Source organism: Somniosus microcephalus, chromosome 3, assembly GCF_052327205.1.
Source record: "Somniosus microcephalus isolate GS21.2 chromosome 3, FLI_Smic_1.0, whole genome shotgun sequence".
NCBI classification, from domain to species: Eukaryota; Metazoa; Chordata; class Chondrichthyes; order Squaliformes; family Somniosidae; genus Somniosus; species Somniosus microcephalus.
The window spans coordinates 56,365,973-56,391,508 of record NC_140989.1 but is presented as its reverse complement, the minus strand read 5'-3'; the positions used below and the strand labels follow the sequence as shown (position 1 = coordinate 56,391,508).

The 25,536-nt window shown below is 47.7% G+C and overlaps 1 protein-coding gene across 2 annotated transcripts in view; it reads right to left on the bottom strand.

Annotated features, from left to right (window-relative positions):
* Nucleotides 1-15,323: 15,323 nt before the first annotated feature.
* LOC147121072 (protein kinase C epsilon type) overlaps nt 15,324-25,536 on the bottom strand; it is a 788,174-nt gene continuing 777,961 nt past the window's right edge. For both annotated transcript variants that reach the window (XM_085980505.1, XM_085980511.1), the window contains one exon: nt 15,324-18,077. In XM_085980505.1, the coding sequence (XP_085836631.1) occupies nt 17,931-18,077 (147 nt within the window). In that variant the 3' untranslated portion in view covers nt 15,324-17,930. The remainder of the gene's footprint in view (nt 18,078-25,536) is intronic.

Genomic DNA, 25,536 nt, shown 5'->3' with positions numbered 1-25,536 from the left:
ACCAGCACCATCTCCTCCATGGGGGTAGGACATGCAGGCACACCTGTCCTCCTCTGGTTAGCTCCTGCTGCCTCCGGTTGTATGCCATCTTGTCCTGCAAGAGAGAGTGAAGTGTGTCAGTGAGTGTCGTGCAATCTGCTTGGCTGATGTGGCTGTCATGGTTGAATGATTGGCAGTGTGTGCAAGTTGTGAGATGTGGGTGTGAGGCTTGCAACAGTGCTAAGTTTATGAGGGTATGGTGAAGCATATGCGTGTTAGGTATGAGGCCGGATTGATAGAGATATCTTCTCTGTTCTCCTCCCTCAGTCTCTGCACTGGACAACTTCTCTACCTCGGTGATTTCAACCTCCATCTCAATTCATCATGCTGAGTTCACTAGCTTCCTATCCTCCCTTAATCCCTCCCTCCATTTAAATTCCCCAATTCATATTCACGGCCACCGCGTCGATTTTGCCATCTCTCGTGGCCTCGCCACTCCTATTGTGTCAATTGCAGATAAAGCCATCTCTGACCATTTCCTCATATCGCTCTCCACCCACATCCCGCTTCCACCAAACGCACCCCCCGCCCCGCCTCCCCCACCAACCCTACTTCCTTCTGTGTCCGCCCCTGGAAAAAACTCTCTCCCAACTGCACTTATGAAATCCCAACTGTCTAGCCTCTGGCCCTCCATTCACCATGACATTTCTGCAATTACCGATCTGCTCAACCACACCCTCACCACCACCTTTGATGCCCTAGTCCCTACTAAAACAATTACACTCTCTCACCCTGGCCGTTCCCCCTGGTACGGCTCTCATCTTCGCTCCCTTAAGTCCAAGGGACACAGGCTTGAACGGATATGGCAGACAACTGGTTTAGCCATTCACCGTCAGACCTGGCTGGACCACATAAAGCATTATCGGGCCCTGCTCTTGTCTGTCAAAATTGCTCAGTATTCCAGACTCATTCTGGAATGCAAAGGTAAACCCCGGCTCCTATTCTCTACTGCTAACCGTCTTCTTAAACCCCTCTCCCCTGTTTCCTCCACCCTCACCTCCGATAACACGGGTGAGGAGCTCTAGCTGCCTTCCCACGGGTGCAGGGCATCGTCAGCTGCACACATGTGGCCATCAGGTCACCCCATCATTGCCCAGGAGCGTTTGTCAACCGCAAGGGCTTCCATTCCCTCAATATGCAGCTGCTTTGCAACTATAGGAAGATTATCATGCATGCGTGCGGCAGATTTCCCAGCAGCTGCCTTGACTCTTTCGTCCTGTGCCAGTCCACTCTCCCTAAGCTCTTCGCACCTCCAAACAGACTTTCAGGCTGGCTGCTTGTAGCCAAGGGCTATCCACTGAAGATGTGGCTCATGACATCCTTGAGGAGGCCAAGTAATTAGGCCGGGGAGAGATATAATGAAAGCTACATGTCCACCAGCTGTGTCATAGGACAGACAGTAGGTGTAGTGTATGTAACCTGTACCACCTTAAGAGGATACCTTAAGGTGATGGACTACATTTTGATGGCTCCTGTACATTGTAGTACCGGTGGTGACCACACCGGTATATAAACCCTGCGGAGCAAAGTGTATCCCAGTTCAGCCCTGACCCTCAATCACTAAAGACCTGTTTAATTACTTCTGTAGTCTGTGTCCTGTTATTCAGCATAACTACATTTGAAAACACAGACTCAACAGTGGCGACGAGTCTGATCTTACCTAGCGGCAGTTGCATCAAAGGAAGCTTCGCCTCTGAAACGGGCGTCGAACAAGGACATCCACCCTCAACATCCTGCTGGGCACTGCATAGCACGGGAGGCCATCGGGAACCCGGGTTGGTTTCTGGCCACGAAGTCAAACATCAGTGAACATCCCTTCGACGACAGCGGCGGGTAAGCCCGATCGAGCGGCACGGGGGGGAAGTTGGCCGAGTTGTCAGTAAGAGAAGGGGAGGGAAACGACGAAAAGGGCGGAGAACACGACCGCAGCCGGTGTCAGGGGCCGGACTGCAATCGGGGCAGAGATGAGCAGCAGCCAGAAAAGCGTTTATGACCACAAGGACCACGGGAGCGGCGGGGAACAAGAGCAGCAGCGCAGGGGAAAATAAAGGACCGCTGGGAGGCGAGAACGGCAACAGCATGGTAATCGCCATTTTGAGTCAGCGGGGGAAGAAGACAAGCGCGGGAAAAGCTGCCAAGCGCGGGAAAAGCCGCCAAGCGCGGGAAGCCGCCATTTTGAAAAAAAAAAAATAATAATCATATCCGAAGGAAAGGAAACTCAACAAGGATGCCAAAAACGGGTAACATCACTGCTTTTGATAGCGATGTGGAAGATTGGGCCACTTATGTGGAACGCATCGAAGTTTACAACGAATGAGGTACCGGAGGATAAGAAAGCACTAACCCTATTAAACTCGATGGGTGTGAAGACGTACGGGTTATTAAGGAAGCTTGTAACACCAGATAAACCGGTAGGAAAGAGTTTCGCGGATATTGTTACTATCCTGCAAGAGCATTTAAACCCCACGCCGCTGCTGATAGCGGAACGATTTAAATTCTACAAAAGAATTCAACATAAAGAAGAAAGCAACACTGAATTCTTAACCGAACTGCGCAAGTTATCAAAGTACTGTCAGTTCGGTACAGGACTAGCAGACGCACTGAGAGATAAGTTTGTGTGTGGGCTCCTAAGGGAAGGAACCCAGAGGCGACTGCTAGAGGAAAAGGATCTTACGCTGGACAAAGCTTTCAGCATTGCAGCATCGCACGAGGCAGCAGCACGAGGTGCTGCAGAGATACAGCAAAGGCCATTGGAATTCAGCACCCATGAAATGGCATTGGGCGCAGTAAAGTGCTATCATTGCGGAAGGACAACGCATGACCAGAACCAGTGCTGGTTCAAAGAAAAAGAATGCAGGCAATGTGGCAAACTTGGTCACATAGCGAGAGTATGCCGGTCAGGAAAGAAGACCAGCAGCAAAAAGTTGCCGCAGGAGAATTACAAAAAAGTACACAAGGTGACAGAGAACAGTTCATATGAACAGAAGATGGATTCAGACTCCAGCAGTAAGGAACTGGGTTGTCTAAGAATACATAATGTGGGTAACACAGCAGACCACCAAACTATCTGGGACATGCTTCGGATAGCAGGAGTCCAAGTGAAGATGGAATTGGACACTGGATCGGCAGTAACGGTCATGAATAAGCAAGATTACAAAAGGTTATTCTCGCACATTCCCCTGAGGGATACGGAGATTGTATTGAAAACATACACGGGGCAAATAATATACCCGAAAGGAAAGATAAAAGTAAATGTAGTCTACAATGGTAAAGAAAGTCAGAAAATGGACTTGTATGTGTTACCTGATGGAGGTCCGCCACTACTGGGACGGGAATGGATCCGGAGAATAAATGTGGACTGGCATTCCATACAAGCACTGACTGTAGATGCCTGTAAAGAGGACGACGTCAAACCTAAACGACTGTCCAAAATATTGGACGATGCTAAGGAGGTGTTCCAACAGGGACTGGGAACACTGAAAGGAATTACGGCAAACATCAAGGTTGAAGAACATGCAAACCCAAAATGTTTCAAAGCCAGACTGGTACCTTATGCGATATGACCTGCTGTGGAAGCAGAGCTGGAAGGGCTAGAACGTTCGGGAGTACTGTCCAAGGTGGACTGGAGCGAATGGGCCACACCCATTGTTCCTGTCATGAAGCGTTCGTTGAGCAACATGCCAGGTGAACCTGGGAAGGTTCGCATCTGTGGCGATTTCAAGATCACTGTTAATCCGGTTCTTCACACGGTGCAATATCCGCTTCCGCGGATTGAAGGTATCTTCGCTTCGCTGTCTGGCGGGAAACACTTCACCAAGATAGACCTGGCGCAGGCGTACCTACAGATGGAAGTTGATGAAGCGTCACGCCAGTATCTCACGATCAACACACATAAGGGCTTATATCGGTATAATAGACTGGTTTTTGGAGTGGCATCGGCTCCAGTGATTTGGCAAAGGGCCATGGAACAGGTATTGCAGGGAATTCCAGGCACACAATGCTACCTGGACGACATCCTGATTACAGGAGATGATGATAAGGATCACCTCGCGAATTTGGAGCAGGTGCTCACCAGATTGAAAGAATATGGGCTCAGAGTTAATCGCCAGAAATGTGAGTTCTTTCAAAAGCGAATCTCGTACTGCGGCCACGTCATTGACCAGGAGGGGCTCCATAAGTCACCTGACAAGATCGAAGCTGCCGTGAAAGCTCCTGCTCCGGAAAATGTATCCCAGTTGAGGTCGTTCCTTGGGTTGGTTAACTATTACCACAAGTTTCTTCCAAATTTATCCACGGTGTTACACCCGCTGAACACTCTTTTGCAAATGGGAATACCATGGAAGTGGAGCGATGATTGTAAGCGGGCTTTTCAAAAGAGCAAGGCACTGATCACCTCTAAGGAAGTGTTGGCTCACTTTAACCCAACGCTGCCTATTCGCTTAGCTTGTGATGCTTCTCCATATGGTATCGGGGCAGTGCTCTCACATAAGTTTCCAAATGGCTCGGAAAGGCCAGTCGCGTTCGCATCCAGATCATTGACCTCCGCAGAGCGCAACTATGCTCAGATAGATAGGGAGGCTCTCAGCCTCGTGTGGGGAGTTAAGAAATTTAACCATTACCTGCAAGGCCAAAAGTTTACGCTGCTGACAGATCACCAGCCGTTGGTTTCCATTTTCAACCCTAAGAAGGGTGTTCCAGTAATGACGGCGCAGAGGCTTCAGAGATGGTCCCTTTTCCTAGGGGCACATCAATATGATATCGAATTCAAAAGGTACAAAGCAACATGGTAATGCTGATGGGCTGTCGCGCCTGCCACTACCTACAGCGGAAGAGGCACCGGCAGTTGACCCTGTCGAGATATTTCACTCGACCATCATCGAATGCTTACCAGTCACCAATGCGGGTATTGAGAGAGAGACCCGAAATGACCCGACACTGTCTCGGGTCTACGACTTGACAGTGAAGGGATGGCCAGCACATGGCAACCCACTGTTACCAGCATTCTCAGCCAGACGAGAACAGCTGTCCGTATGTCAAGGAACATTGATGTATGGAACAAGGGTGATTATTCCTCCTAAATTAAGGGAGAGAGTTCTGAAGGAATTGCATGAAGGTCATCTGGGGGGAGTCAAGATGAAAAGCCTTGCTAGGGCTTATGTGTGGTGGCCAGGTATCGACAAACAAATAGAGGATCTGACTAAAAGCTGCTCAGGGTGCCAAAAAGTTCAAAATGCACCTCCAATTGCACCGCTGCATCCATGGGAATGGCCTTCAACCCCATGGCAACGTGTGCATATCGACTTTGCAGGTCCATTCATGGATTCCATGTTTTTGATAGCAGTAGACGCACATTCTAAATGGCCAGAAGTGATTAAGATGTCGACCACTACCTCGGAGAAGACGATCGCAGTTCTAAGAACTATATTTGCAAGGAATGGGTTGCCGGAACAAATATGTTCAGACAACGGACCACAGTTCGTGTCAGAAGAATTCCAGAAATTCATGAAAAAGAATGGGGTGAAACACTATATATCTGCCCCATATCATCCGGCTACAAATGGGTTGGCCGAGAGATTTGTACAAACGTTCAAAAAGGCGATAAAGGCCATGAGCAAAGACCATATTCCACTACAATACAAGGTGGACAATTTCCTGATGGCATATCGAAACGCCACGCATGCAGTGACAAATCAAAGCCCTGCCATAATGTTCTATAACAGGAGGTTGCGGTCCCGGTTGGATTTGTTAAAACCCAATGTGCGAAGGGAAGTCGAAAACAAGCAATTCCAGCACGTAAATAACAAGGCCACTCGGAGTTTCGAAATAGGACAACCAGTGTTGGCCAGGGACTATAGGGATGATAAATGGCAATCTGGAACAATTCGTGCCCGACAAGGACCCTTGATGTACACGGTAGACGTTGGAGAGAACGTAATACGACGTCATGCTGACCAACTTGTGGAATCGAGAACAAGGGTCGATCCCATGCCTACGCCAGAGACACCAGTTGAAGAAGTTATTGAGCCTGTAGCATCTACCTCAGACTCGAACGTACATGATGATGTTCAATCCATAGGAGATCAAATGGATGGGTCACCCCAGCGAGAACCAGAGACCCCTGAAAGGCGTTATCCGGCCCGGATCAGGAGGCCTCCTCAGAGACTGAATCTTTGAACAGTTTTGTGTGAAAATTGTATATATGTTATCCATGTAATGTTTAAATTGGGGTGTACACTGTTAAGCTAAAAGGAGTGGAATTGTAGTGTATGTAACCTGTACCACCTTAAGAGGATACCTTAAGGTGATGGACTACTTTTTGATGGCTCCTGTACATTGTAGTACCGGTGGTGACCACACCGGTATATAAACCCTGCGGAGCAAAGTGTATCCCAGTTCAGCCCTGACCCTCAATCACTAAAGACCTGTTTAATTACTTCTGTAGTCTGTGTCCTGTTATTCAGCATAACTACATTTGAAAACACAGACTCAACAATAGGCATGCTGAAAATGCGCTTCAGATGCCTTGACAGATCTGGAGGAGCCCTTCAGTACACACATAAGAACATAAGAAATAGGAGCAGTAGTAGTACATTTGGCCCCTTGAGCCTGCTCCGCCATTCAATAAGATCATGGCTGATCTGATCTTGGCCTCAACTCCACTTTCCTGCCCACTTCCATAACCCTTGGCTTCACTGTAGCTCAAATATCTGTCTATCTCTGTAGTGTATGTACCTTTAAGAGAGAACTACTTTTACAGCTCCTGTATACTGTAGTACCGGCAGTGACCACACCGGTATATAAGCCTTGAGCATGCCTCTGTACCCCAGTCTTGAGATTACCCTACTCCAGTAAATATCTGTTGATTGTTCAGTTACAGCATCCATGTGGTTATTGAAAAACATCATACTCTCAGAATCACGGATCTAACAGTGGCGACGAGTGTCGATTCGAATCTACCTGCAACTCTGCATTTCCCTTCGAGGATTCGCTCCGGGAGGGCGGTGGAAGAAAGTCGAGGCCAGAAGCACGGGCGTCGACCACGAGCAACCGCCCAGTCGTCCGGCAGAGAGTGAACATCGCAGGGGAGGCTGTGGAGAGCCGGGCTTGGTTCCCCAGCCATGACGATCAGCAATAGACTGACGACAGGTACAGCGCAGACCCTTCCCGGACAGCGGCGGCTGGAGCCGACCGACGGCAGAGAGAAAGCCGAGCAGTGTCGACGGGGTAAGACGGAGGGTGAAGCGCACAGGGCGCAGCCGGGGGTTGAAAACCGAGCGGCGTCGAGGAAAAACAAAACGGAGAGAGAGAGGGTAAAGCAACAGGACCGAGCGGTGGAAACGGGAAAGGCACACAAAAAAAAAGAATGCGCAGAGCACAGCCAGGGCTCAAGGGCTGAACAGTGTCCGCGGGAAGAAGAAGGGAGAGCGCGGGAGACGCCATTGAGCCGCGGAGAAGGAAGAGCGCGGGAGACGCCATTTTTAGAAGCCGCAGCGGAGAAGAAGGGCAAGCGTGGGAAGGAAGGAAAGCGCGGGAGATGCCATTTTGTGCCAGCGGAGAAGGGGAAGCGTGGGAGACGCCATTTTTGACAGTTAAATCACACCCAGGGATGCCGAAGAGTGGCAGTATCTCTACGTTCGACAATGAAGTCGAAGATTGGGCGACATATGTGGAACGTATTGAGGTGTACTGCAGGGTGAATGAAGTGCCAGATGCTAGGAAAGCACTGGTTTTGTTAAATTCCATGGGTGCAAAAACTTATGGGTTACTGCGAAACCTAATAACCCCAGAGAAGCCTGTGAACAAGAATTTCGAAAGCATAGTAGAAATCCGACAGGACCACTTAAACCCCACACTGCTGCTGATAGCAGAACGATTTAAGTTCCATAAAAGGAACCAACACAAAGACGAAAATAATGCTGAGTACCTAACAGAACTGCGCAAGCTATCGAAACACTGCCAGTTTGGAGCGGGACTAGCAGATACGTTAACGGACAAGTTTGTGTGTGGGCTGCAAAATGAAGGAACCCAGAAACGGCTTCTATCAGAAAAGGATCTTACGCAGGACAAGGCTTTCAGTATGGCAGTATCACACGAAGCAGCCGCAAGGGGCGCTGCAGAGATACAACGGAGACCGCAAGAATATGGCACCAATGAAATGTCCTATGGAACAGGGAAGTGCTATCGCTGCGGCAGAACAACACATGACCAGAAGGATTGTTGGTTCAAGGACCAAGTGTGCAGACAGTGTGGAAAAGCAGGACACATAGCAAGAGTCTGCAGGTTCTGGGAAGAAAACCAACAGTAAGAAATCTCCACAGGAGAAGTACAAAAAGGTACACAAGGTGATGGACAGTAGTTCAGGCGAACAGAAAAGTGACACAGACTCCAGAAGCAAGGAGCTGGGTTGTCTGAAACTACATAAGGTAAACAAAATGGAGGATCACCAGACTATCTGGGTTACACTCAAGATAGACGGAGTCCAAGTGAAAATGGAATTGGACACAGGATCAGCACTAACAGTCATAAACCAAAGGGACTACAAGCGGCTATTTTCACATATACCCTTGAAAGCTACAGAGATTGTCTCGAAGACGTACACAGGGCAAAAAGTCTACCCCAAAGGAAAAATAAGGGTGAAAGTGATATATAAAGGCCAGGAAATACCTAAAATGGATATATATGTATTGCCAGATGGAGGACCACCACTGCTAGGACGTGAATGGATCCGGAAGATACAATTAGATTGGCATTCCATACAGGCACTGAAGGTTGAGGCCAAAAAGGATGACGACGTCACACCTGGACGACTGTCAAAAATGCTAACTGACGCAAAAGAAGTGTTCCAGGAGGGACTCGGAACACTAAAAGGCATAACAGCAACGATTGAAATAGAGGAAAATGCAAGCCCAAAGTTTCTTAAGGCCAGACCAGTGCCTTATGCGATCAGACCAGCTGTCGAAGCAGAGCTGGAAGGGTTGGAACGTTCAGGGGTACTGTCCAAAGTAGACTGGAGTGAGTGGGCTACACCCATCGTTCCTGTAATGAAGAGGTCGTTGAGTAATACGCCTGGGGAACCAAAGAAGGTCCGCATCTGTGGGGATTTTAAGGTGACAGTGAACCCAGTCCTTCACACGGTACAATATCCGCTTCCACGAATTGAGGATATTTTCGCCTCGCTATCTGGAGGTAAACGCTTCACCAAAATTGATCTAGCCCAGGTGTACTTGCAAATGGAGGTAGAAGAAGCCTCGAAACAATACCTTACGATTAACACTCATAAAGGTCTTTATCAATACAACCGGCTGGTGTTCGGGGTAGCATCGGCTCCGGCTATTTGGCAAAGGGCGATGGATCAAGTCCTGCAAGGGATTCCAGGGACCCAGTGTTATTTGGACGACATCCTGGTCACGGGCGAAAATGACAGTGATCACCTCGCCAACTTGAAGAAGGTGCTCACCAGATTAAAGGAATATGGGCTACGAGCTAATCGCCACAAGTGCGAGTTTTTCCAGAAGCAGATCTCGTATTGTGACCACGTCATCGATGAAGAGGGGTTACATAAGTCCCCTGAAAAGATTGAGGCAGTAGTCAAGGCTCCAGCACCGGAAAATGTGTCACAACTGAGGTCGTTCCTCGGGCTGGTAAACTACTACCATAAGTTCTTACCAAATTTGTCCACGGTATTACACCCACTGAACACCCTACTGCAAACAGGGGTACCATGGAAGTGGAATAACGAACGTAGACGAGCTTTCCAGAAGTGTAAAGAATTGATCACATCAAAAGAGGTGTTGGCCCATTTCAACCCAGCACTACCAATTCGGAAAGCCCTGCAGCGGGTAGTCAAAACTGCCCAACGCATTACCGGCACCCGGCTACTGACCATAGAGCACATATACCAGAAACGCTGTTTACGGAGGTCACGGTCCATCATCAAAGACCCTACCCACCCCAGCCACAGCCTGTTCGCCCTCCTGCCATCTGGGAGACGCTACAGATGCATTTGCAGCCGTACGACCAGATTTAGGAACAGCTTCTTTCCCAGGGCTGTCATCCTACTGAACTCCACAAATAATCTCTAAAGCCTGCATATCTGCCAATGCACTTTATTATGGTTATGTTTATGTTAATGTATTACAAGCCAAATGTATGTTGAATGTTTAAATGTCTTAATCTAAATGTACACTCTCGGGAGCCGCAAGCCTACATTTCGTTGTACTGCACTTGTGCACTAACAATGACAATAAAAGTTGATTTGATTTGACTTGATTTGATTTGATGTGATGCATCACCCTATGGTATTGGAGCGGTGCTGTCGCACAAATTCCCAGACAGGTTGGAGAGGCCAGTAGCCTTTGCGTCTCGGTCACTAACCTCAGCCAAGCGCAACTACGCCCAGATTGACAGGGAGGCCCTCAGCATAGTATGGGGAGTAAAAAAATTCAACCACTATCTGCATGGGCAGAAGTTCACCTTGCTGACTGACCACCAACCACTTGTCTCCATCTTTAATCCTAAGAAGGGCGTTCCAGTGATGACTGCACAATGGTTACAAAGATGGTCCCTGTTTCTAGGGGCGAATCAATATGAAATAGAATATAAAGGCACGAAACAGCATGGAAACGCTGATGGGCTATCGCGCCTGCCACTGCCTACTGTGGAGGAAGCACCAGCAGTGGACCCTATCGAGATATTTTATTCGTCAATAATTGAACGATTGCCAATAACGAACGCGGATATAGAGAAGGAGACCCGCAATGATCCGACACTGTCTCGGGTATATGATTTGACGGTGAGGGGATGGCCAACACATGGCGACTCACTGTTGCCAGCATTCTCATCCAGAAGAGAACAGCTGTCAGTATGCCAGGGGACAGTGATGTGTGGATCCCGAGTGGTGATTCCACCCAAGTTAAGGGAGAGAGTGCTAAATGAGCTACATAAAGGTCATCTGGGGGGAGTGAAAATGAAAAGCCTTGCTAGGGCTTATGTGTGGTGGCCGGGAATCGATCAACAAATCGAAGACCTAACCAAGAGCTGCTCAGGATGCCAGAAAGTCCAAAATGCACCACCACATGCCCCTCTACACCCATGGGAGTGGCCCTCCTCTCCATGGCAATGGGTGCATATTGATTTCGCTGGTCCATTCATGGACTCAATGTTCTTAATAGCAGTGGATGCTCATTCGAAGTGGCCTGAGGTGATAAAAATGTCCTCAACCACTACAGAGAAAACGATTGCAGTCCTACGGACCATATTTGCCAGAAACGGCTTGCCAGAGCAGATTTGCTCTGATAATCGACCACAGTTTCTGTCTGAAGAGTTTCGAAAATTTATGAGAAGGAATTGGGTAAGGCATTACACATCCGCCCCGTATCATCCAGCCACAAATGGATTGGCTGAGAGGTTCGTACAAACCTTTAAGAAGGCGATAAAGGCCATGTGCGACGATGAAATTCCACTACAGCATAAGGTGGACAATTTCTTCTTAGCCTACCGAAACGCGACACATGCAGTTACCAACCAGACCCCGGCCATGATGTTCTTTAACCGAAGGTTGCGATCTCGTCTGGACTTGCTTAGACCAAATGTGCGAAGAAATGTTGAGGATAAACAATTCCAGCACATCAATGAGAAGCCGACAAGGAGCTTCAATGTAGGACAACCAGTCTTGGCCCGTGACTACCGAACAGAGAAATGGCAACCAAGAACGATATGCACACGGCAGGGGCCATTAATGTACACAGTGGATGTCGGGGAGAACATTGTGAGACGCCACGTTGATCAGATCTTAGCGTCACAGGAACGAGTCAACCCCATGTCTTGCGTACCTGGGGATGAACCTGACACACCGGTAGCATCTACCTCCGAACCAGTAGCAGTGGAACCCGATGAACTAACCGATGAAAAGGGGCCAGAATCGCCTCCGCACCAAGAACAAGAACCTCAGGAAAGGCGCTATCCCGAAAGGATCAGGAAGCCGCCCCAAAGACTGAATCTATAAATGGACTATTGTTGTTTAATGTACATGTTAAAGTGTTAATTGTTATTTGACTATTATGGGTACTACTAATCTAAAAGGGGAGGAATTGTAGTGTATGTACCTTTAAGAGAGAACTGCTTTTACAGCTCCTGTATACTGTAGTACCGGCAGTGACCACACCTGTATATAAGCCTTGAGCATGCCTCTGTACCCCAGTCTTGAGATTACCCTACTCCAGTAAATACCTGTTGATTGTTAAGTTACAGCATCCGTGTGGTTATTGAAAAACATCATACTCTCAGAATCACGGATCTAACAATCTCCACCTTGAATATATTCAATGACTCTGCCTCCACAGCTCTCTCGGGTAGAGAATTCCAAAGATTCACGACCCTCTGAGAGAAGAAATTCCTCCTCATCTCTGTTTTAAATGGGCGACCCGTTATTCTGAAACTATGCCCCCTAGTTCTAGATTCCCCCACGAGGGGAAACATCCTCCCTGCGTCTATCCTGTCAAGCCCCCTCAGAATCTTATATGTTTCAATAAGATCAACTCTCATTCTTCTAAACTCCAATGAGTATAGGCCCAACCTGCTCAACCTTTCTTCATCTCAGGAATCAAATTAGTGAACCTTCTCTGAACTGCATCCAATGCAAGTACATCCCTCCTTAAATAAGGAGACCAAAACTGCACGCAGTACTCCAGATGTGGTCTCACCAGCACCCTGTACAGTTGTAGCAAAACTTCCCTACTTTTATACTTCATCCCCCTAGCAATAAGGGCCAACATTCCATTTGCTTTCCTGATTACTTGCTGTACCTGCATGCTAACTTTTTGTGTTTCATGTACCGGATATAAAAGAGGGGAGAGCTGTGTTTAAATCAAAGGGACTCCTTGGAGATTCTCTGAGAGAAGGAACTGGTCAGCTTCAAACACCTGAAAGAGAAAAACATCAGTTAGAAATTTCCAATTCGCAGTTTTTGACCAATATCGACTCCCACAGGGATGAGGAGTTCTAGTATAAGGAAGGAACCGGTCAGGATTTGAAATTTATTTACAATGGATTCAAGGGGTTCTAAGAGTTGGGATCTTTTTATATTCTGTCCACTCGAGGAGTTAGATAACAGACTTCCTCCTGTGAATATAGAGCTGGATTAGTGGGCTGTGATCTGTTTACTTGTTCATATTTTGTTAAATACATTTGCTGAGTGGATTTAAATTCAAGACGAGGTTTGCAGGCGTGATGCTCTATTCACACATCGAAGGTGAGAGATGCTGTGGGGCACACGCTAAGTCCAGTAGCTGAAAGTGATTAACCCTGGCACCAGCCAGGGTCTCCAGAATCACCGTGGTCTGCTATGCCCTGCACAACATAGTGCAGCAGCGAGGATTAGCGCTGCATGAGGAGCAAGGCACTGAGCACACAGCCTCTTCAAGGAGGAGGAGGAGGAGCATCAGCTGGAAAATGAGGAGGAGGAGCAGGCGGAACCTGCGGTCCAGATCCCACCAGCACCCACATTGCTGCCCGGGAGGCCAGGGGTGGGCTCATCATGACCAGATTTACTTAACTTTACGCATTACATCCATATGGCCGCCACATGTTGCGCCAGGTTGGCACCACCCCACAGCAACACCATAAAGCATCCCTACAATGACTGAGCCATTCCTTTCACACTGACCAGCATTGCTGGAGGTAACGTTATGTCTCACCATTCACTCCAACTCACGAAGCCACTTTCAAAGTTGCAGACAAAATTGGCCGTGGTGAAAATAAATATTTTTATCTGTGACATCAGAGTAATGGAAGCTTCACACAGTTATTAAAAACCCAAGTGCTTACCCTTGTGCATCTTTCTCTTACGCGTGCTTCTACGAGGTGCAACCCCTGTGGCTTCAGCAGAGGTAGAGGCAGGCTGCTCACTTCCCTGCTGCGACTGCAGACACTTTTGGCGGACATCTTCTGGGTCTTGAAGCCTGTGATGGCCCCACCAAAGTCTGCTCCTCCTACGACTGTGCAGGGGCAGACTCAGCCATTGTGATCCCAGGAGGCATGTGGGGCTCTGACTGAGGGGATGCAATGGGGGAGATGTGTGAATGCTTTGAGAAGAGCCCCCACTTCCATGTCCCCTCTCAACGTCATCCCTCTCATGGGTCGCCCACACTAGCTAGGAGTTGGAGAGCACCATAGGAGTGACTGCTGTATGCCATGTGGCTGTATGAGATGTAATTCTGTCACCAGGTTGCTTAGATGTCCCCCTCTCTCCGTCTCCCACCCCAGCTGCTCTGCGACTCCTGATACTTCCAGGGTGACCTCCTCTGCTGCAGTTAACGTGGCCAATGGTGGAGGGCCACCTCTGGCTCTCTCCCTTTTATTGTGGGCTCTCCTCTCCTGCAAGGAGGGAAAGAAGAGAGGTTTGAGTGAGAGTGATGGAATGAGTGTAAGGAATGGATGGGTTCCATCTTTAGAGGGTCACTATGATGGAATGGGGTGCCAATGCCAAATGGCCTCCTTGTGTGTTGTTAGTTGGTATGAGTGCATTAGGATGAGGGTGATTGTGAGGGGTCGTTAGTCAGATGGGGATGTGATAATGTAGATAGAGAGGGATGGGTGGACGTGCAAGCTATGTTGATGTGAGTAATGATGTGCAGGAGTAGGCTTGGGAAGGCAGAGCGACTGGGATGTGATGAGAGGCACAGCAGGATGAAGTTGAGTATGACATTGCACTCACCTTTCCTGATCTAATGAGATAACTGAAGCATTTCTGGCACTGTACCCAGGTCTTCCTGATAACATTCCTGTTGTTCACCTCCTCTGCTATCTCCAGCCAGGCTCGTTTTGTCTCCTGGGGAGGTCTCTTCTGCCCATCAGAAGGAAAGAGGACCTCCTCACGTGCTCTCACTCCCTCTACAAACATACGGAGTGAGTCATCTGAGAACCTGGGTGCAGCCCTCTGCCTCTGTGCAGTCAAGGCATAGCAACACTCAAATGTTCCAATACAGTGTCTGCACAATCCTAGTTGAACCTTCAAATGCAATGTGGCCTTTAAATATCCCGGCTGAAAATGAATCATCAATGACGTTATCAGATCCGCACCATTTAATAGGGCCGGGAAACTCGCAGGCCTGCCTTACTAGGCACTATTAAGGGAAAGTCGCTCTGAGGACCGGCATGAAATGGGGAACAGGGTCCCGTCCCGCTGACCACCCGCACCCGCCCTGCCCAGGTAAACAGTATTCTGGCCAATGTTTTTGATATAAATTGTATAATTTACAAAGAAAAGAAATCTAACAGGCATTGCCTTGACATTGTAATTTTTTATTGGGTTTTAAAACAAACATTACACATTCACGTCCTGTTGAATACAGTACATTTGGCACACAGTAATAATGTTTACAATGAAATAACACTAATGATGGCAGGAGATTTAAAATACATCCATGAAGAAAATACCTTTTGTACAAACAAAGCATCACAAAAAAACAGAAACTAAACTTAAAACATTTCGATTCAGCCAGACTCATGTTTTGTACATTTTTTAAGTTAAAAAGAGGTAATTTTTAGCCTTGTTTTTGGAGACAAACCTTTTATCGCTCTCCGTAAAGCAGACATGCGATTCTTTTTTTCTACGTAAAAAAGATGAAGGAGAAAGGAGAAGCAAGGAGACAGAGATATTGCGGCGTTTTTTTGCATTTGTGTTCTCCAAGTAGGCAGACACAGGAAAGGAGAAGACCTAACCACAGACAGGGAAGCTATGCAACAGTGCATCCGCGTTCAAGAGAAAATAAAACTGTTTTAACAATCAAGCAAAAAGGTAACAGACATTTTTCTGTGAATGTAAACTGATAATAAATGGTAAGACAAGCAAAAGCTGATAATGAAGGAATAGCTGTCCATGCAAAGATTCCACAATGACTTGACCACCTGTTTTACTTGTCGTATACTGTACAAACTAAATACAAGTGTGCTTAAGTCTGAGGCCTGATTTATATCAATATCACCATGAGTGCTCATGCTTTACACAGCAAATGGAGGAGTGCGTCGGTAGAAGCTTGAGGAATGTACTGGATAAGAAAAATGTTCTAATTTTTACGTGTTTTGCATACAGAAAGGCCTCTTGTCACATAAATAATCGAAAATGCCCCTTCGACTTGAGTCTCCATCCTAAACAAACGTGCTTTAAGAGAGCATTTGCAACAACATTGCAAATGTTTGCATTAATTTCCATCCTAATGTTTAATAACACCCTTAATACAGTTTGAAGCACTGTACAAGAGGTCCAGTATAGCTTAATACAAGGTTATGACATTGGACAAAAAAAACTCAACTTGTTAGACAGCAACTTGAACAAATACACATACAGAGTATTGCACATGGACATCATCATTAATTACTTTTTTCAATGACTAATATATATATATATATATATATATTTATAATATATATATAATACGCCTGAACATGCAGCAGTTGATACTGTTCAATGAGCTCCACAGGCCTTGCAGCAAACAGTATTTACAACTTCTTGCCTGTACAAAAAGCAAAGAGCCCTTTTTAGTGCTACTTTGCCACTCACAAGTATTTCTGTGCATCTGGGAATCCAGATGCATCAGCTAATGTGGATCCCAGTGACTGGGAAACCAGTCCAGTAAAATTATAAGTGACTTTAGGGACACGCACACATGCATGCATACACACACTCACACACACACACACACATATGAAACACTAAAATAGAATACAACCAGACCTGACCTGCTCAAACTGCTGGCAGATGTATACATTATCATATCCTCAACCACAGTCACAATTTTTCATAGGATAACTCATAAAAAGTCAAACAATGTACACCATCATATATCTTGTCAGTTTTTGTGTCATTTGATCGTCAGTCCTCTATTATGTCTAGGTATAATGCTCAATATTTCATAGTCTCTATTCTTTGTTAAAAATAAGATACACACTTGAAAATATAGTACAGATAAGGGACAGTAGTATAAACAAGGATTTGTGCAATGTGCCAAAGTAACACACTACTATAACAAATAACTCAAACAACTCTGGTTTTGGTGACGAGCATTGGTTGTGAATAAAGCCTACAATTCAGTGCAATGTGATTGTTCAAGATCTAAGTTACAGTAAAATATTACACTGTATGTTGTAGGACAGTCACCAAAGAATTGAGTAGTCAACTAGGTGAGCACATTAATCATGACTGACTCGCAATCTACTAGGTTGAGTATTCATCTAGGCTACGTAACACCCAGATGTGTGATGTGATTTCAAACGCCCTAATTCACTAGAAATTGCACAAAAAAGTGACAACTTAAAACAGTGTAACATCTCCACAAAAAGATAAAAAAATAACTAAACAAACCACTCAGTAACCCTTCCTGTTTGCCTGAGCAATTTCCATACTGGTGGAATCGTCAACTGATTGACGAGACAAGCTGGCCAACTGGTTGACTTTCCTAAGCTTCTATTTCTATGTCAAGCTCTGGTATGTAGTTCTGCTTCACGTGCCTTTGTTGACGCACGGCTGTTCCACTTCCTTGTACCGGAGTTCCTGCTGTATATGAATGAACCTGCAGTACTACAAGTAAAACAGTACGTTTAATACTGTTTGCATTACACACACAAGTCTCCTCTGATAAGCCCAGCTGTAGCGGAGGGCTGAAAAATACGGGCAAAATAACTTTTTTTAAATAGAAATAACAAAACAAAAACCCTGGAGTGCATTAATTTAAACAGACACCAGAAAATGGAAACAAAGTAAAAACATAAACACTTATTACTGCAGGGAAATGCAGGTACTACACAGTACTAAAAAAACTCGATCCTAATGACTTGCTAGTTTTCTCAGACCATTGCATGGTAATGGCATGTTGTGGCAGCACCAGGATAATGTCTTAGGCTATTGACTCTTCACCGAAATAGGAGAAACCTTTAAATTCATCTTGGTTTATCTGCTTAACAATAGCATCATCCACCAGTGTCAACACAGGATCCTCACGCGTGAAGTCCTGATCAAAGTTGTTCACGTCCCTTTTGGTTTTCTAAAGGAGAACAATGAGAAGTATTTCAGAAGTGCAAATAATGATGATAGCATTGGAATCTGAGAAACAAAGAAAATTGACTCAATGACACTGGAGGAGACGATGCATAAGCAATTCCAAAGGCTTGAAATCAAACTGCAATATTAGTAACAATGGTCCCATCAGGTCCACATGAAATTCCTCTGTCCACTGTCTTAAAGAAGACATTAACCTATTAGTTAAAATAGCAGATAGAAGAATTTTATAAAAATGGCTTTGTAATGAATATTTCAACCCCCAAACTCTCTTTACTGAATTAAAATGATTCATTTCCTTCTTTAGTGTCATATCTAATTTCACGCAGAAATGGTTCTCTTTGTCTCGTATCTTGGTGCTCGGAAAACCACTCAGTTTATGTTGTGGGGCAGATTCCAGAGCAGCAGGTAAAGAACTGCAGAGGGGCAAGCTTGCACATGCATGGTTGAGTAAAAGTCATGATCACAACTCTCACTTTTTAGGCCCATATTAGGCCTCAAGCTGCCGGTGGCCAGAAAAGGCAGAGGTTGGCAGAGTCCAGGGAGGCATGTGGTAAGCATTATGTCTGCTGGCAGAAAAGCTATGCCTCTGGGTACACAGGTGAAAAAAAGATAGAATTTTTTGAGGTTGTACTTCCTGCTGCCACATGTACGAGCACTGCCCCCTTTATATTACAACACTGCTGCTACTGTTTGCTGTCGCTGTAATGTAAATGCAGCAAAAATCCCCGTATGCCAAGCACCATTCACACAATAACCTTGTCTCTACCAATGCTACTTGACTTGGTCTATGAAATTTCCATCCTGTGAAAAATTGCCAATCTTTGACTTGTAGCCACCCACTCCTAGTCTGATGGGACAACAACACTGGGGAACTCCATATACAGGGGTCAGGGAGGCAGGGTGGAATTAATGGTGCATAGTGTGCTGTAATTATATGGCGCATTTCACAATCTCAGGATGTCCCAAAGCACTTTACAACCAATGACCTACTTTTGAAGTGTAGTCACTGTTGTAATGTAGGAAATGCACGGTTGATTAAAATGTTGCGCAGAGCAAGGTTCCACAAACAGCAATGAGATAATGACCAGGGGATAAATATTGGCCACAGCCTCCCTACTCTCCTTTGAATAGTGCCATGGGATCTTTCACACCATCTGAGAGGGCAGACAAGGCCTCGGTTTACCTTCTCATCTGAAGACGTCACCTCCAACAGTGCAGCATTCCCTCAGTACTGCACTGGCGTGTCAGCCTAGATTATGGGCTCAAGTTTCTGAAGTGGGACTTGAACCCATGACCTTCTAACTCACAGGTGAGAATGCTGCCACTGAGCCACAGCCAACACCGTGCATTGATACACCATCTACCGGCTTCACCACCACACACACCACACAAAATTGTACTTTAAAGATGAACCTCTGTGACCCAGTACTGAATGAAGAATGAAACCTTATACCACAATCCAAGTAGGCAGAACATGATCTTGAGAGGCGGCACGGTCCATTCACAACCTTTGTATGGCTTGTGCCTATAATACAACTGAGTTTTTAAAAACTGTGCTATTAAAAACTGTATTTGGGACAGAGATGGATAAACCTGAACAGCTGAAGCTGAAGAGTATCGGACTGCACTGCACCGCTAACTCAGATCCTTCAAACTGCTGGATTCAGACTGACATGCTGGGGCGGAACAAGTAGATAAGGTGGTTAAAAAGGCATATGGGATACTTGCCTTCATTAGCCGAGGCATAGAATATAAGAGCAGGGAGGTTATGATGGAGCTGTACAAAACGCTGGTGAGGCCACAGCTGGAGTACTGTGTGCAGTTCTGGTCGCCTCACTATAGGAAGGATGTGATTGCTTTGGAGAGGGTGCAGAGAAGATTCACCAGGATGTTACCTGGGATGGAGCGCCTCAGCTATGAAGAAAGACTAAACAGGCTGGGGTTGTTTTCCTTGGAGCAAAGAAGGCTGAGGGGGGACCTGATTGAAGTGTACAAAATGATGAGGGGCATAGATAGGGTAGACAAAGAGGAACTTTTCCCCTTAGTAGGGGGGTCAATAACAAGGGGGCATAGATTCAGGGTAAGGGGCAGGAGATTTAGAGGGGATTTGAGGAGGAACTTTTTCACCCAGAGGGTGGTTGGAATGTGGAACTCAATGCCTAAAAGGGTGGTAGAGGCAGGAACCCTCACAACATTCAAGAAGCATTTGGATGAGCACTTGAAATGCCATTGCATACAAGGCTATGGACCAAATGCTGGAAAATGGGATTAGACTGGACAGGGATGGATGGGCGGCGCAGACACGATGGGCCGAAGGGCCTCTTTCTGTGCTGTAAAACTCTATGACTCTATGACTATGACAACTCCTTTGGATTGCGTTTGCTCTGTATTGTAAGTGGAAGCAGTCTGTTTAGAAACTGACTGTTGCTCATTTTTTCAGGTTCTATCGAGTATTTGGTAAAATTAAATATATGGGAGCTCCTTACCATTCTTACAGAAAGAAAGAAAGACTTGCATTTATATAGCGCCTTTCATGACCACCGGACGTCCCAAAGCGCTTTACAGCCAATGAAGTACTTTTTTAAAGTGTAGTCACTGTTGTAATGTAGGAATCGTGGCAGCCAATTTGCACACAGCAAGCTCCCACAGACAGCAATGTGATAATGACCAGATAATCTGTTTTGGTGATGTTGATTGAGGAACTGCAGTTAATCTGCTCTTCAGTATACCACACATAAAAGTGCAACACTTTTTGTGTGTGTATATATATATATATATATATATATGTGTGTGAAAGTCACGCATATCTGAAAGTTTATGAACTTTTTCAAAGTTTCGGGTCACTTTCAGGCACCAACAATTGACAGTTACAGTTGTGGTTACATGTAGAAGATTAAGCTGGCACTAGGTCACTGTGGTTAAACCACATACCAGTGCCCTCCTCGTCACCTTTCTCAAGAACCTCTCTGAAACCTCGATGCAGATGTCAGGCGAGATTCTCCCAGACAGACACTGTCCTATAATTAGTGTGCACCCGACCGTAAGACTAGCAGGAAACGGAAAAGCTGCACAGGCTGGTTGGATGAGCCACCCAAACCACAAAGTGTGCACTTAGAAGGCCTTCATCCTTTAATGTGAACTTCTTCAAATAAGATTCATTCTGTGTACCCAGTGGTTCACGGTTACCAAACCTCGTGTGTGACCTCTGCCCTCAGACATTAGCATTGTCATTATTGCAGTTGCTGTCCCTGACATTCTGTCTGGCACATTTCAGTTAATGACACAATTCAACAACAATAGTAAAAGAACAACACAGTGACATTGTTTAAAAAATTGAGACGCCAAGGCTTTTTTAAATTGAAGGGCCAAGACACTAAGTGCAGGATACCAGTACGGTTGGAAACAGTTGCAAATGAGATAAATCAAGAATGGTTAAACATCTCCAAGCTTGATATTTAAAACTGTCCACCGTGGTTGACACGGCCCTCGACCATGTCTGTCCAGTTTCCCGCACTTCTGCCCTCACCTCTTCCCATCCCTCCCAGAACCACAATAGGGTCCCCCTTGTCCTCACCTTCCCCCCCCCCACCAGCCTCCACATTCAACGGGTCATCCTCCGCCATTTCCTCCACCTCAAGAGTGATGCTACCACCAAACACATCTTCCCCTCCACTCTCCTGTTTGCATTCCGAAGGGACCGCTCCCTCTGCAACACCCTGGTTCACTCTTCCATCACCCCCAACTCCCGCTCCCCTTCGCCCCACTCTTTCCAATGCAGGCACAGGAGATGCAACATCTGCCCTTTCACCTCCTCTCTTCCCACTGACCAAGGCCCCAAAAACCCCTTCTAGGTGAAATAGTGATTTACTTGTACTTCTTCCAAGTTAGTGTACTGTATTCACTGCTCACGATGTGGTCTCCTCTACACTGAGGAGACCAAATGCAGATTGGATGATCGCTTTGCTGAAGACCACCATTCAGTCCGCAAGCGTGACCCTGAGTTTCCGGTCGCTTGCCACTTTAATTTCTCCCCCGCACTCCCACTCTGAACTCTCTGTCCTCGGCTTCCTACACTGTTCCAATGATGCTCAATGCAAGCTCGAGAAACAGCACCTCATCTTTCTATTAGGCACTTTACAGCCTGCCAGCCACAACATGCAGTTAAATAACTTTAGATCTTAACCACCATGCCCATTTTCTCGAAGAGCAAGTACTGGTAGTGGAGGATGGCTGCGCCAGAGCCACTGGGAGTGGAGGAGGTGTGGGCTGGTGCTTGGGGTAGGGTTTCTAATGGTACACGGCCAGCAGGCTGATCTGCACCCTGAGGTCATCCCGCCTTTCTCCGCCACATTCCTGGACTACCGGAGCCTTTTCCTCTTTGCCGGTTTTTTCGTGCTTCCCTCCACCCCCAGCTAATCTGCTCTGGGCCCATCTTTTGTTTGTTTACTTGTCCCATTACCACCCACTTTTGCCTTGCACCATCACTGTCATTTAATCACTCCTGCCCTCCACCCTATCACAGACCTTCCCCACTGTTCTTTCCTCCACCCCTACCCCCTTCACTTTCCCTGGCTCTGTGCTTGCTTATAAACTGTTAAATCTCTAACATCTTCCTATGAAAGGGCATACAACCTGAAACTTTAAGACTATTTGGCCTAGAAATTCAGTATCACCACGTTTAGGGCGTTATAGTCGAGCGGGCGCGAAACTTCGCGCCCGCCGCAAATTACCGCCACCTTCAGCTAAATTGACCTGCTTCGCCCCAAGAGGTGCTTGGAGCGCTAAAGCAGGCACTGCACGAGTGTCCTAAGGCGCTAAACCGGAGAAGCGAGGCGCTACCACCGAGGGCGGGCGCAGCACAGGTGCGGCCAGTTAGTGATTGCAGGCAGACACGTTGGCGCCGGTCAGCTCTTAAAGGGGGAGGGTCGATTTGGATTGCTGCCACACCCTGCACATTGGAGCCCTGATTCTCGGCCTGGACAGACCTGCAGCCACATTCGAACGCCTAGGACCATGGAGAGGGCCAGGGAGCGAGCGCAGCGGTTCAGTGAGGGGGCCCTGAAGGTTCTGGTTGGCGCAGTGGAGCGCAGGCGATCTATCCTGTTTCCGGACAGTGGCAGGAGGCCGCTGCCCACCGACTACCGCAAAGCTTGGAGGGAGGTGGCTCACAGTGACCTCCAGCAGCATGGTGCCTAGGACCCCTGTGCAATGCAGGAAGAAGTTCAACGACCTCACTCGGGTTGTCAGGGTGAGTGCCCTTTTCAGTATCCTCTTCATCCCTGCATGTGCACCTCACTTTATGGCCCCAAAGGGTCCTGAAAGCCCCAGTGCCCAGCCCTCATCCAATACCTATGGGCCTTTCATGAAACTCACATGCACATTCACCACTTTACACACGGCAAGGGCTATTCGACCATGGGAGGCATTGCAGCCACGATCAGGGCTTCACACTGTTAAGGGCTATTCGACCATGGGAGGCAGTGCAGCCAAGATCAGGGCTTCATACTGTACTCAGAGCCCGTCCTTTCTCTTGCAGGGCAAGCTGGCCCACAATAGGAGGCAGCAGCAACGGACCGGGGGAGGCCGGCCAGACCTTCAAGACTTCAGCGATCTGGAACAGCGAGTCCAGCGGATTATGGCAGGCCAGATGATTGGCCCCGTCGCCACTGGAGATGCCGACCCGTTCTGGACAGCAATGGTAAGGTCATCACCTTTTTGACCTCTCTCCTTCCACTTGTGCCTCACACCAGCATCCTTTGCCACTATCGAACCAATGCAGTGCATTGCAGCACTCATGCCTCCCTCGCTGCCGCCCTGTCCTCACGCTAAAGCAACTCTTGTACCTCCCTGCTTTCAGGTGCTGATTCGCCAGGTGAGGAGGCGGGCCCTCAAGCTGCCACTGTGAGTGATTCTGAAGGCGAGGAGGAAGAGGAAGCCGGACCAGCAGTGCCACCCTCAGCCGAGGCAGCCCATGGCCATAATGGGGGCACGTCTTCCCTGGAGGGGAGCAGGGGGGAAGGGTCCGAGGAGGGTGAAGCTCCGGGGCCCAGCGGGCTGCAGCAACGTGGGGGGGTGGGGTAGGGAAGCTCGGCGGCCTTCTCCCCGGAGGGAGAGTCTGGCCTCCAGTCCTGCGACAGTGAGCGCAGAAGAGGTGCGGCTCCTCGCTGAAATGGGCTTATGGCTGCAGTGGCAAGGATGCCCGACTCCATAGAGTCACTGGCAAGGAGTGTCCAGGGCTTCGGTGCAGCACAGGCAAGGAGTCTGCAGGACTTCGGTGCAGCACTGGCGGCTTCCACGCAAGTGCTTAGTGGTGCAATGCAGTCAGTGGCTGCTCTGATGCAGACACAGATTGAGGCCACACGAGCACTGACAGCTGCCACCCTCGCTGCATCGGGCATGAATCGCCGGGGCCCTCGCCGCGCCGCAGAAGGCCAGCAGTCTGTGCTTCAGCAGGTTGCTCCGCATGCTGCAGTGCTGCCCCATGGGAGTGCCAGTGTGTCGTCCGACCAGGGAGTGCCTGTCCTCTGTCAGGATGGCAGCATTCCTGCTGCCAACACTGTCACTCCTCCACTGCAGCTGCCACCACCCGTAGGACAGACTGCTGCCGCCCATGCAGAGTTGGAGCAGTCAGCAGCCGGGCCCTCCAGGCCCAGAGCTGGTCCAGGCTGTCCCCCAAGGGCATCTGCCGACTCAGTTTCTGACACTCAGCAGCCTTCCCCCAGCCTTGCTGCAGCCACTGGGGTTCCATTGCAGAGGAGCTGCAGGGTGGGAAGGGGCCAATCTCGCAAGCGAAGCAGATCACCCTCGAAGGCCAAAAAGTAGGAGGTGTGGCAAAATGCTGGTAATTTTTTTAGTGAAGGCCGAGGATCGTGGTCATTTTTTGTTAACTCTTTTGTTCATTGTCTCCAGGTTGTGAGAGCCAGTTATGTGTCTGACTGTTTTTTTGGGGGTTTCTCTGTATTACTTTGTCATGCGGGAAGGGCATACAGTTTGTTAAATAAATAATTGTCTTTATTCAGATTGTGCATGTTTGCTCTTTGAACTATTGTTGCCTTGACCGGCTCAGGGTTTGCAGAACCGTTCCATTAATGTTCTTTCAATGGCACAAGCCATTCCCTCAGAGGGGGCCTAGAACCGACTTGCAATAAGCCGCTGACGGACGGCCCTTGCACTTTGTGCCCCCCTCCCATCTTGGTGCTCCTCCTCCTCCTCCTCTGCTGGTGCTCCAATGTCTGCTGGCAGTGGCTGAGTCCTGAGGATTGCCAGGTTATGCAGCATGCAGCACACTACAACAAAATGGGAGACTCGCTCAGGCGAGGACTGAAGGGCTCCCCCGGAATGGTCCAGACAGCGGAACCGTTGCTTGAGCATGCCGATTGTGTGCTCAATGATGTTCCTGGTCGCTTGATGGCTCTCATTGTATCGTTCTTCAGCAGGGGTGC